This window comes from Artemia franciscana, chromosome 14, assembly GCF_032884065.1.
Source record: "Artemia franciscana chromosome 14, ASM3288406v1, whole genome shotgun sequence".
NCBI lineage: Eukaryota > Metazoa > Arthropoda > Branchiopoda > Anostraca > Artemiidae > Artemia > Artemia franciscana.
In genome coordinates, this window is record NC_088876.1 from 12,419,767 (window position 1) to 12,433,262 (window position 13,496).

At 34.5% G+C, this 13,496-nt stretch overlaps 1 protein-coding gene across 9 annotated transcripts in view; it reads left to right on the forward strand.

The window, feature by feature from the left end:
- Positions 1 to 13,496, forward strand: part of LOC136035321 (protein unc-80 homolog) — a 287,805-nt gene that overhangs the window by 170,545 nt on the left and 103,764 nt on the right. For 8 of the 9 annotated variants that reach the window (XM_065717033.1, XM_065717036.1, XM_065717037.1 and 5 more), the window contains 4 exons: positions 4,012 to 4,215; positions 6,836 to 7,042; positions 9,932 to 10,081; positions 13,203 to 13,291. In XM_065717033.1, coding sequence (XP_065573105.1) covers positions 4,012 to 4,215; positions 6,836 to 7,042; positions 9,932 to 10,081; positions 13,203 to 13,291 — 650 coding nt within the window. The remainder of the gene's footprint in view (positions 1 to 4,011; positions 4,216 to 6,835; positions 7,043 to 9,931; positions 10,082 to 13,202; positions 13,292 to 13,496) is intronic. The other variant, XM_065717039.1, reaches the window with a different exon arrangement.

Below are 13,496 nucleotides of genomic sequence, written 5' to 3' on the forward strand. Positions count from 1 at the left end.
TTACCTTTCTCTGATCCGGTTTTGGGTGATTTTATTGAAGAGTTTCAAGGACATAAACACAGTCTATCATGAGGTATCTCAAGTCACCTAAGTGGCTCTTTGATGTTGCAAGCATTGAGTGGGGTTGAGCCACTTAGGTCGCAATGAACAGTGTTGAAGAAAGGAAAGTGATAAGAGTGATGAAAAAACAATATTAACCGCTGTTTAATTGACTGAGGATTAAGCAACAGAATGAGCTAGTCCTGTGATACATGAGAACGAGCACCATTGTATTCACAACAGTAGTTAATAGAACGGATTAGCATTGCCTAACGGAACTGTATTTGGATGACAAAAACATTAAAAAATTGTTAAATAAAAACTTGTGTAAAATGTGGTTTTCATACCTTTGACTCGAATACTTCATTTATTTATGCTCAAGTGGCATTTATGTTTGCCACTTAGGTCCTCAGTGCACTTATTTAGGCGTTAATCCAGTTTTCTTATTTTCACATTTGAGAAACAGAGAGGTGCTAGCTGATTACAGGGTTTGTTGGTAGTAGAGCACATTTACGTTTTTCTATTGGATAACTGAATGAAGATATAATCTAATCTACATCGTATTCTTAGTTATTTCTACATTAAGAGACAAATTCAATGAAAATAAGGAAACTCGACAATTTACATTCTATTTTAACAATTGGTTTATCCCTTATACTTTATTTTAACTCATTGTATAACCTTCGTTACAGACCAATCCTTGATTGCCCTGTAGTTCCCACTTCGATACTTTTGCTTGCCACTTATTTGTTGTAACGTCTATATAATATCTTTATTCTGACTTTGCATAGTGTGACTGAATAGACCGTATTAATATTTAGTGTCGCTCCACAATGAACCTTGATCGATCTCTGGTTATCTTATCATGTTGTATACGTCAGCACCTTGACACAATTTTGAAATAGTAAATGCCTGTTCGTTTCAAACACATGCATACAAGGGGGGAAGGATTTCTCCTGTAACTGATAAGAAGAGTTTCTCTCTTGAAAAATTACTAACTCGCAGTCGAAGATGTACAGATTTGGTATTTCACAACGCTTTCCGTGAAAAACAAAATCCCTGAGTTTTTGGTTGTGAATGCTTATGTCCGCTAAACAAGTCCAAAAGAGATGAAAATAATTGGAGAATAAAAACAAAGAGAAATGGGAGAATAAAATTGGGGGAATAAAAATAAAGAGATGAAAATAATGGGCGAGATTGTTTGATGCTTGAACCCTTAGTTTAGAAGGGGAGGGATCCCCCAAGATTTATCAAAAGGATCCATCAGGAAAAATTGGCAACTAGAATTCTTGCGCCAAGGTGTCGTGGAGTTTTGCAGTAACTTTTACCCAGGGGTCACAGTTGTGGAGCAACGCGTGGACCCATATCTCACGGGTAATAAATTTGTATGCTTCGTTACACGTTTACAGGTGCGTTATGATTATTGAAAGTTTTGTTTTGTTCTTTGAAGAGATAATATGAAGTTCTATCAGGGTTCAAAGTTACTTGATTCCTAAAAAGTTTAGCTCCGAAACTAGGACATTTGGCTTCGATGAAATAACGATTATTCATAAAATAAAAACAAAGTATCAGAAGAAATTTTATTTCCGGAAAACTAATGTCAGCTCCAGTTCTTAGGAGATCAAGATCTGTCTATCTGAAGTTCTACCTTGTCCATAAAAAAAGTTACCTGTAGGATATGACAAAAAATTGGATGTGTCGTGATAACATAAGGAAGCAATTCTGTATATAAGAAAATTTTAAGCAATCTTACTGTCTTTTTATAGCATTAGTCAATAAAAATAAAAGAGGCCTCAAACCTATCAATTCGTGGTAATGAACTGTAAAAAAGGATGATGTGACTCAATAGTAACCGGAACTCTAAGAAAAAAAGTCTTGATCACAATACATGCATCAAAAGAATCGAATTTAGATGTTTATTCAAGATATGTGAAATCCATCAAATTTAATGTTACCATCAAAAGTTATGAGCCTGAGAAAATGTGTCCAATTTTTGAAAAAGGGGGAAACGCCACCAAAACATCAAGTATTCCTAATGAAAATGACACTATCAGATTCATCGTACCAAAAAATTGTACTGTAGAGGTTTCAAGCTCCTATGTAGAAGAACGTCGAAGTTTGCAATTATTTTTTGCCGGAAGAAAAGATCACTGATGCGTATTTATTTGTTTTTTTTTTTAAGAAGTGATCATATCGTATCAATGATCGTAGAAGATCCAAAGAGGGCTCATTTTGTCAGAAATCAGAAGTTCTAGTGTCCTTTTTAAGTGACCAAAAATATTGGAGGGTAGCTAGCCCCCTCCCACGCTTATTTCTTCCTCAACGTCGCCAAAATCAAAATTTTGAGATAGCCATTTTTTCAGCATAGTCGAAAAGTTTCATAACTATGTCTTTGAAGATTACTTGACCCCCCCCACAGTCCTCTGGAGAAGGGCTGCAAGCTATAAACTTGGCCCATTTTTTTATATACAGTATTGGTTATTGGGAAGTATACAGACGTCTTTCAGGGGTGATTTTTCTGGCAGAGTGGCGAGGTGTTACATGGGAGGATCTTTTCATTTAGATATTTTTTGTGGGGAATTCTATTCCCCACAAACTTTTTGTGGGAAAAAGAATTTTTCATGTAGGGGAGCCGGATTTCCCAGATTTATTAACAAACTATCAGAAATTAAATTAAAAAAAAAATTCTACAGAAAGTAAGTAGCAACATTGAAACTTAAAACAAACAAAATTATCGTGTATATTTTTGGGGTATCATCTTTCCTCAATACCTCGCTCTTTACGCTAAATTGTTTTTATTACTTTAAAAGAGCTTATTATTCTAATTAAACGGCCTTAGTGATTCAGGAGTCATTCTTAAATAACCGGAACAAAAAATCAACCTTTAGCGTAAAGAGCGAGGAATTGGGGTGAGCTGACCCCCGAAATATACGTAATAGTTTCTGTTCTTTTTAAGTTTTAATGTTGCTCCTTACTTGCAGTTGGAAAAAAACTTCTTTTTTTTATTTAGTCAACAATTTCAAAGACAGCCCAAAGTCGGAATTTGGCATTCAAGATTTACTTTTCCAGAATTATTTCCGTGAAATCTAGAATAAATATTGGTTTTGTTCTCCGGTGCCGATCGAGAATCTAATGCTTTACTCTGGCAAAGAATAGAATTGTTCTAAAAAAGCCTACTATCCCAGCTTAAAGAGTCTTGTTTTTGAAACAATATACAGCATGAGGGAAAATTGCTTTTATTTTTTGCTGATAAACTACAGGGAACTTTACAAACTTTATTTGAACTTTTCTGCCCTGTGTCACAGTTTCTACATACAGAAAAGTTTCCGAGTTTGTATCTCTTATCGCTTCGCAGCCACTGACTGCTGAAGAAAAAAACAGGTGTGAAAGGAGTAGTGTTGTTTGCAGTACAATTAAAAGCCTAAAAATGCATAGTATGTGTATTCTACGTTTCTGCCCATATAAAACAATGGAATTCTCTTGATTTGGTTTTGTATAGTTATTTATTTTCAATTAATTATGGTTTTTTTATATACTTTTATATAGTATGGGGGATCGTGTTTCAAGTTTTGACTACTAGTCTTATATCTGAAGCCGAACTGGCCAGCCAGCCATCAGTCGCGTCAGTGTTCTCTTTGAAACAACTCTATATAGCTTCTCTGGTGCTCGATTACAGTTGCAACAATTGTATATATAGATATTGTTTGTTTTTTTGTTCTTGGTTTTAGGTTTTATTTAATTTTATGTTATTTTAAATTTAACTTTGTTTCTTAGTGGTGAAGACGCCTTGTTGTATACAGGCAAAATATCCTTGTCGTTTTAGTCTGTCTTTTACTTCTACTGGATGTCATCCCATTTCTTTTGTTTATCTTGAGATCGCTCTGTCTTGCTTTGTTTTTGACTACTTATCTTAATTAAAATTCAAGGAGTCAATCTGAATAAAAAGTATTTAATTTGATTTTTGTTGGCCAGGAACTCGTAGTCGCAAGTATGTCAGTATGCAACGAGCAGCTGGACGAATGTTCCACATGTGGGCAGAGCTTATAGCAGCAAAATTAGAAGACATATTGGCACGTGACACAAAGTCTCTGGATGATGTTGTTTTACCAACGAATGATGCTACACAAAGAAAACAGCTCTTTGAGACTGATGAAAATGAAGATTTCATTAATGAGGGTAAGACTTGCAGTCAATCTTAAGTCATAGTTGTTGTCTCCTCTAGTATAAATCATTACTATGGCGTGTATTCAAGGAAAAATAAAGGTAAAAACTCAGAGGAATGATCTGTTGTTAAGTCATAAAATAAGGATGTTCGTGAATCAAACTTTCACGAATGGCTCTATTTCCAAAAAAAGTACTAGGGGAAGTATTTTTAGACTACTTCTGTCGCCTCATCCCTCCTTACAGAACTTGAAAAATTCTATAAAAACAAAATTACTTATATGTATTTTAAGTATAGTCAAATGCAAGTTTTGCTTTAGCTCCATCTTAATTGGTGTAGTACCTTGTCTTAATTGGCAAATAGCATTAACAAGAATTCTCTATTTTTGAACAACAAAGTAAGGTGAATAGGGGTCTATTTAAAAAAATAACCGATTTATTTTTATTTAGTACTGAAGCGCGGCTATAGGATCGTAACGGCTATTAGTTCGGAAGAAGAAGAACGTGTAGCCTCTTCTAGTGGTTCTACCACTTGTAAGGAGACTAGTAAAGGAGAGGAAGCCGTGGTCTATTGTAACATTTTAAACTTGAATTGAAAGAGTTCGAAATCTGCCATCCGTAATTTGTGTGTCAACTTCGTAGATTTTATAATCCTTATTATCTTTATTACACCAATTAATACAGTGCTGATTTATATAGCAATATTTATTTTTCTTTATTAATAATGCTTATCTTACAGTTTGGGTGGATAACTGTTTAACTGATTGTACTTAATTTTCATTTCAATTATTTATTTTGTATAGTTTTCCTGGATCATATAGTTTAAATTTGCTTTCCAAGAAAAAAATATATAAATACACTCCTCTTCTTGAATTCATTTATTGAAATTACTGGTAGTTAATTGTGCTAACACCAAAGAAATCAGTTATAAAACTCTGGACAAAAAAGATATGTTTAAAGCATTTTTATAGTACTTTTTGCTAGGTCAGTCTGTAGAATTTTTTTTTTGTTAATCTGTAAAAGAGCAAATCCTTCCGGGGATATATATGCTTTAAAATATATTACCTATACTGTATAACACTTTATTTTAATTAATCTAAACCTATTTCTGCTCTACTTTAGTTCATATATACCTTGTTCGTTGTTGTTTTGTAACATGTGCCTAATTAGAAGAGGCTTTGAAATGTCTTAAAGTACAAAGGATATCAAAATAAAAATACAATTTGCCCGATGGACCTATCTTTGGTCTCTTCGCGCCTGAAAATCGTGGTTTTCCAAGGTTTTCTTTTCGTCGTTCCAAATTATTAAGTTTTTGTCGCTATATCAAATATTCGTCAGTATCACCATGTTATTATTCTGAAAAGGAATAGACCCACTATCACCGTATCAATGATTGGGCCTTCAAGGTCCGTTGCCTCCATACCCCAAAACTATGCTCCATTTGTGGATGGGGGCCAATGATGGATTTGGCCTTCCTACCTTTACCATATATTTTGCCAGTTGTGGGACTTCGGCTTCCCTTACTATGTCTTCCAGCGTAACAATAATGCTATGAAATATCTTAAGCCGGTGTCTAATCCTAGCTGAACATTACTTTGTTAGATGGCTTCTTGTTTTCCACAGTGTAGTCATCTCGTATTTTTACCATGATGACGATTCGGCCATCCCTATTCGAGAAAGATATTCCCCAAAATTTCCAATCCCTGTTATGACTTCTATAACCATTATTGTCTCAGATTTTTTCAGTCATAGAAAATGTTTAGTCAGGATAGGGTTAAACTTTGAGAATAATTCCTTCATTTCCTTACATCCCACCTTCTTATGCCGATTTTGTTCCGCTCTTCCATTGCTCCTCACGTTTGCATTCCAGCATCTCTGAGAAATTGGGATAAAAGTTTCTGGGCCGTAGTATATCAATGATGTCCCAGTCCTAGCTGCTTCATCTACCGTCTCATTACCCTCTATTTCAGAGTGGTGTCGCCACGTTGAATCCTGAATATATCTAATCAAACTAATTTGTTAAACTTGACAACGCTCTTCGTCCTTCGAAATTCAAACATTAACAATTACTCATTCCCTGAGACAATTACAACTTTAAAGGAATGAAACACCGCCTTAAACTGTTTTGTGTGTATGTTCTTTGCTTATTTTATGCTGATTTTTTGCTCAAGTTGTTTTTTTTTCAATTTGGTCCCCACTACTACCAAAATTACATAACAGCATACGGAAGCATTTTTCGTTAAAATTAAATTTTAACGATTTTTCCTACTTTTTAAGATGTATTTGGTTGTTGGGGTTTCTAATTAACCAATTTTAACTCATTTTTAATCATATCTCAATCATAATATTTTACCAATTGTAACCAATTATTTAACCAATTTTGACAATCATATTTCATTTTCACCTCCTTGGTACTTTAAATAGCCCATTGCATCAATGAGAATTTTTCAAGCTTCAGTTCAGATCTTAGGTTTTTTATTCCATGTACTTCTGACTCATTAAGTTTCCCATATTTTAGTCATTAGAAATCCTGATGGTAAGGACGGTTGCTGGATACTTTCTCTTGCTGCTTGTCATTTACTGCTTAAACATTTAGCCTGTGGACATCCAACTCACTTAGTTTCCCATATTTTAGCTATTGTTAATCCTGATGGAAAGGGTTGTCCGTGGGTTGTTCGTCTTGCAGCTTGTCATTTACTGCTTGAAATTACCACTTTTCTGCGGGACACGTATCGGCGTTTGCCAAGAGCTTCGAAACCTTCCTTAAGAGGACTAGAAAAAGCTTTTTGGGGAGATAGGGCATCAGGCGTTGCAGCTTCAGAGACTAATAGCCACGGAACAGGTAATTTATTTTATGTCTGGCTGATAAATCTTTCTGCTTGGTACAATTTCTTATATTTTTTTTTTTTCTGTGTCCACCATTCACGTCGTTGTTCTACTAGTCATGTGATTGTCTGTACAATATATATATATATATATATATATATATATATATATATATATATATATATATATATATATATATATATATATATATATATTTATATATATCTCTGGTCACTTCATGATGCAATCTTGTCAACTTTTGACTGATCAGCAGTCGTTTAATTTTTTCTGGTTTTAAGGGTTGAAGCTTATGTTCTTTTTTTCAAAATGTACTACCATAATGGCATCTTTCTTCCAAATTTAAGTAAACGTTTCTATCTTTTGATTTCGTTGGTATTTTCATGTTGAGAGCTGATTAGATAGGGCAAAGAGTATGGGTAACTTACAATAACCGAAACTAGTGCTAGTGTCGACAGAAAAAACTACCAGTGCCATCTAGCACATGGTGACGCCAGGCATTTTTTCACGCTCTATTACTTATTACTACCTTAATTGTACTAATTCCACTAATTAAATTAATTATTCGACTGATTACATTGAAAAGATACCAAGGGCTGCCAAACGATAGACGGTGTTGATAGTTTTTTGTCGACATTAGCGGCAGTTTCCAATCTTATAAGTTATTCATACGCTTTAAGATAGGGCTCAATAATCTGTTGTGGTATAATCCTACTTCGCAAACCGTGGCTTATCTTGGGGACGGGTCTAACCATTGAAAAAGTCTTCTGTTCCTGTTTTATAGCTAAAACCCAAAAATTACTTTTTTTGTACTACACTCAATTCTGTACTTAATTTTTTTGCTACGCCCTGATGATTAAGTCATATTGCAATATCTACTTAGCATTAATGGAGCTTTACCGATGTTGACTTTACCATAATGCTTAAATATATTGTGGTCACAAATTGGACGTAATTAGATATTATAATTCTATCATTAGATACTTTGGCGCAAATAGTTAATTTTAAATAAAATTTACATCTTGTTTTAGAAAAAAACTATTTCGGGATTTAGGAATACTCTTTCAGTTTTTATTCTATGCTAAATTTCCAACAATTTTTTTTTTAAATCATTATCAGGCTTTTTGATATTTAAAGTTTATGCCAAAACGTGAATCATTGTCTGTCTGGAAAATTACAGAAAAGAAAACACAACACTGTAGAAATACAAAGCTAAAAAAGGTAGAATTGATTACTTTAAACAGGCTGAAATTGCAGCAATCTTTTCGTTTTAAGGGGCAAATTGGTTTTTTGGGGGGAATAGGGTAGTATGTCCTCAGTGTGTCAAACACAGTGTTTCATTTCCTTAGCCCCATCTCTATTGAGACTAAAGAGATTTTTTTTTTCAACAAGAACCACAAAATGTATCCTGAACAAACTTTAGTTACAGGTTTATTTCAATATATTGAGATAAACTAATAATTTATATCCATCCTCCAAATATTTTCTGGTGGCAATGCGCATGGCACTTTTCAAAAATATGTATGCTATCCCGAGTTTGACTAAATATATCTCTACACGGTCAGATTTGGAACAAACATGTTCACAACAGTCTTGCTTTTAGTGAGAGTTCTTATAAAAAGCTTGACCGTCAGGGTCAACGGAATAAATAAGATCAAACCTACTGGAAGATTTTTGAAAGTTTTGTGCAGAGAGGCAGTCCTCTAGAGGGGTCCTTCAGACTATGCTTAGGGAGAAAACCCTCATCTCCCCCTGGATGCAGGCATGATACTATTATCTTTCGCAGCTAGTAGACATGTTCGCTTGGTATTTATTGCGGTTATAATGACTTAAAGTTTTTTTTTTCTCGATTTTATGTCCTATCCAAAAGGAAAACCTTAGTATTAACTGAACTGTTTTTAGTCATGTTTCTATAGGAAAACGTAAATATCATACCTGTCATGAATATTTGATAAATTTCATGTTTTACTAGTAGGGGGCCCTTCTTTTGAGAGCTGGCACGATTTATTGTGTTATTTGCACGATACATAGTACATTATGTTATGAATAATTCCTCTAAATAATTGCCTTTGATTTTTATCTTTTTTGCTATTGGTAGGCATTTCTGTTTGGTTTTTAAAACAGAGCTTTTTCTAGTGGGTAGGCAAAGCTGGCTTAGTTAAGTCTAATTGAAAACTAGATAGTTATAGATGTATGTCATTGTGCTTCCGAAAACTTCGTGTTTTCGTTGAGTGTACTCAAAATGAACCTGGTTGAGTCAGATCCATGATTATACAAGGCACGCCAAGTAGAGAGGGCAGGGGGCCAATTGCCTTGTTAGATCTTTGCCCCCCCCCCTTCCATCTAGATTTTGGAAAATACCTTTTTTTAGGTATTCTCATAGAAAAATACTTTATGCTGGTAGTTTCATTTTCCAAAACTGAAAAAGCAACAATATTTCTCCTTAGATTATAAAAAATAACTTCCTCCCCCATTCCTACTTTATTTGTGAATTGAGGTCCTTGTTTAAATCTAATTTATCTTGTTTTTTCTTATTTTATGCCTCCTTTTAAAATAGTAGGCCTTTGACTTAAGGGGTTGAAATATCCAGTATTTGATCACTTTATAGATCAATTGACCAAGATATACTAATTTTTTTGTTATATATTAGTAAATTCGCATAAGTAATGATTGATCACTGATATTAACCAGTAGCTCTTAACAATAATAATTAGCAGAAAAATACAAGATTCAGTTTATGTCAATTAGCAAAATCCCTCGAAATAGTACCTAAGGACTGGAAATTACACTACTGATTCATTTCTTAAATTTTTTATGCTCGTTCTACTATATGCTAATGCTTTAATTCAATACCCTTGCTACCCTAACGTTTTCCGCAATGTTTTAGTAAGTGGCATGCACTCGCTTGGTACCCTTGGTCCTAATTTACAACGTGATCTTGCTGCTAGGCGCTGGAGTACTGCTCTATCATCTGTTGGCAACTCGCAAAACTCGGCACAGAGCCTTCACTCTATCCCTGCTGATGGCCCTCCACTTAGTAAGTCGCTTCATGCACTACCAAAGACCTTATAATGCTATAGACTCCAAATAATGATATTTCAAGGGATCTCCAGTCGTCGTTTTGTTGTAGTTAGCAATGAAAAAACGACTGATCATCATAATCTTGATATTCATTGGTTGTCAAAAGCATCAATCGTGCACACTTCTCCAACAAGAAATGATACACATATTGATTTTCTTAAGTTAAAATTTTGCCGGCATTTGGAGTCTAGCAAATATAAGGTCTTTGTGCACGGACTAAATTGTAAGTTTTCTATTCTAGAATATAACTATCATAACTGGCAAAACAATGGAAATTAATTCAACATTTTTTGTCTGTATATAATCTGTCTTAATGATTAGTATTCTAGCGCTTGATTTCTTTTTTATCATTTAATTTTTGTTTAAACCGTAAACCTTTTAAATATATTTGCAAGGCGAAAGTCTGCTTGCTGTGTATTTGATCTCTCCTTGTTTTCTTCCGTATTTACTGCCTTATCTCCTTTTTAATGAAACTGTTTTTCCATTCTCCACTTTTTTATTTATTCACTTGCAAAGTTTACAGAGTGAATTTTGTTAAAGCGATGAAAGAAAAATGATATCACAGAGACTTGGTTTCGGGTCTAGTAATTAGTAAAGTCAGCATTCGAACACTTACTGCTACTTTTGCATTTGAACGCACTGCTAATCTGCCTGTGCTCAACATATCCGAGCATGCTTCTCTTCCAGCCAACTTTTTTCAGAGCTTTAGTTTTTGTTCCCTCTAACAAAGTTTCCACTTCCTTTGAATCGTTTTTTAGTCTCTGTCCACCTCCTTCGAGGATGTCTTTTTTGCCCTCAGCTGTATTGCCAAAAGTGCAAGTATTGAAAACCTATTATAGCCCAATCACGAAAACAGTATTGACCTTTCTTTTGTTATAGACTTAGACGGTGGAATCAAAACAATTTTTTCAAAACTATCTCTTGTTTGATACACAGTTTCTGAAAAGAGCTAAACCGCTTCTAGTGCCCTCTTCTGCTACCCGTCTCTTCGTAACTCCCCCAGCCATCCGATCAAAATTATAAAATAAGCCATTTCATTTAATTTAGTTGAAAGTCCAATGAATATGCCTGTTGGGATGACTTGAACCCTCACCCCCAGGAGCAAGGGTCCAAAATCGTAAAAATGACCAACCGCAATAGGGTGCTGTTTTTTGTGGAGGAAGGAGAATGGGCCAAAAAACCTTTGCATCCCTGATCAGTTTAAAATTTGCAGCCATAGGTCTTTAGGCCGAGAGGAACAATATATACAAAAACAATTTTTAGACACGCTATGCGGCGTCACTTCCTCTGCAACTGGGAAGCTCAATATGTAGGCTTCGAAACTTTTAGAGGGATTCGACGTCTGCGAATTCTGAATCAGTAAGTAATTTGGTCCTGTTTCGGGCAAAATCGTAGTTTTGTCCCTCACAATGGCAGAAAAGCCATTTTCCCTTGGACTAATTTTTACGGTCACTGAAAAAGGGTACTAGATTTTTAATTTCCATTCAATTGAGCCGTCTCCCGCTCTTCTATGACTGTTAGTCTGATGCGATAACCCCTGGAACAAAAAAAAAACAAATAAAGATGCATTCAAGATCTTTTAAGAGCATTCAAGATGCTTTCTTCAGGGAATAACTATGCAAAATTTTAGATTTTCGTTGGTAATATAGGTTGATAAAATAGATGGGACCTCTACAGTAAGGTTTTTTGAAATACTGAATTTAATGATAGGATTTTTGTCAAAATCGCTTGCCTTTTCGGGGGCAATTTCCTCTTTTTGCATTTTAGTCCAGTTTTCTAGATATATACATGAAAGTGATTAATGCTGTGTACGAGAATAACACTGCTGCAGTTAAGGTTGGAAATGAGGTTAGCAGCTGGTTTTGTATTAAATCAGGAGATACGCAGGGTTGTGTTCTATCCCCCTTTATATGGATAATTTTGAAGGAGCATAGGAACGGCAATGGGAGAACACGGAGTCAAATGGAGAGGAAAAACTTTCCTGGACTTAGGTTATGCTGACGATTTAAGCATCCTAGATGAAAGTGTGAGTAAAATGAATGGACTTTTAGAGATTTTGCGAATTCAGGGTGCTAGAATAGGTCTGAAAATTAATGTTAAGCTTCACTTACATTGGTAGTATTATTGGTAGAGACGGTGGGAGCAGTAAAGATGTTAAAAGTAGAATAGCCATGGCTCAGGGTGTTTTTTCACAGTTGAAAAAGTTAGGAAGAATAGGAAGATTAATTTACAAACCAGGATTAGAATATTGAAAGCCACAGTGATGAACGTGGTCAAATATGGCTCTGAAGCATGGGTGCTCTGAAAAGTGGATGAAGATTCGCTAGATGTTTTCCAGAGAAATTGCCTACGTATTTTTTCTGGTTACTGACTGTATTTTAAACAGTAGGCTCTACGAAATAAGTGATTCTATCCTACTCTCTAGGGCTATAGTGAGATAAAGGTTGAGATGGGTTGAGCACGTTCTTTTGATGAAGGATAACAGGTTGCCGAAAATTGTCCTTAGTAGTAGTAGTAGTACCAGTCAAGTTGTCTTAGGCTCGTAGCCTTTGATGAGTAAAATTAATTAATTTCATGAATTTAAAATCAGCAATAAAGCCAATTCTTTTGAAGCATTAATTACCGTCAATATTCTTATATTAGTTTCAATTGTCATTGGCTAGAGTCTCTCCTTACGTATAGTTCGAACTCTTTGATTTCTACTTGTTTTAGACCTCGTTTAGACGTTAATTTTCAATTATTGTTCGTTTTAAGTTTGACTTATTAAAGGGTTTTATTTCTGCTCTTCATTAAGTTTTCTGCTCTTTATTTTTTCTTTGGAAAAATTCTTTTTTAGAAATCGTTTTTTTTTGTTTTGTTTTTTTGATTAGTTAAGTAAAAGAGGGATTTTCTCATGGTCGCATTGGTCAAAAATTTTAATGAGTAGATTCTCCTTATGAAAAACTGTGTATATAACAGTAATGATACTTTATTTATTGGTATTGAATTCATAATAGTTGCATCGTTACTGCTTCTTCTGTAAGGTTTTGTAGAATCTTCAGAAATTACGGTGTTTGGCTCTACTTTTTTTTGTTCAGGTGCCTTGGTTGATCGCAAAATCAGCTTTGTTCTTCACGAGCCAGACGATGAATCTTTGACAAGCAGCAAGTCTACACTCAACGCACTGGTAAGTTTTAAAATTTACTTTTATAAAATATATATAATCACTAAAATGTTGGAAATTTATTGGTTCAAGAGGTATTATGTTTGTGTTTTGTGTCTGATTGTGTTTCAAAATATTAATTATGTCAATAAATTTTGTTGGAGAATTGATCGAATTTTAAACTCAAAGAAATAATTTGCAGTATATGCACGCATGTAGTAAATGTGTA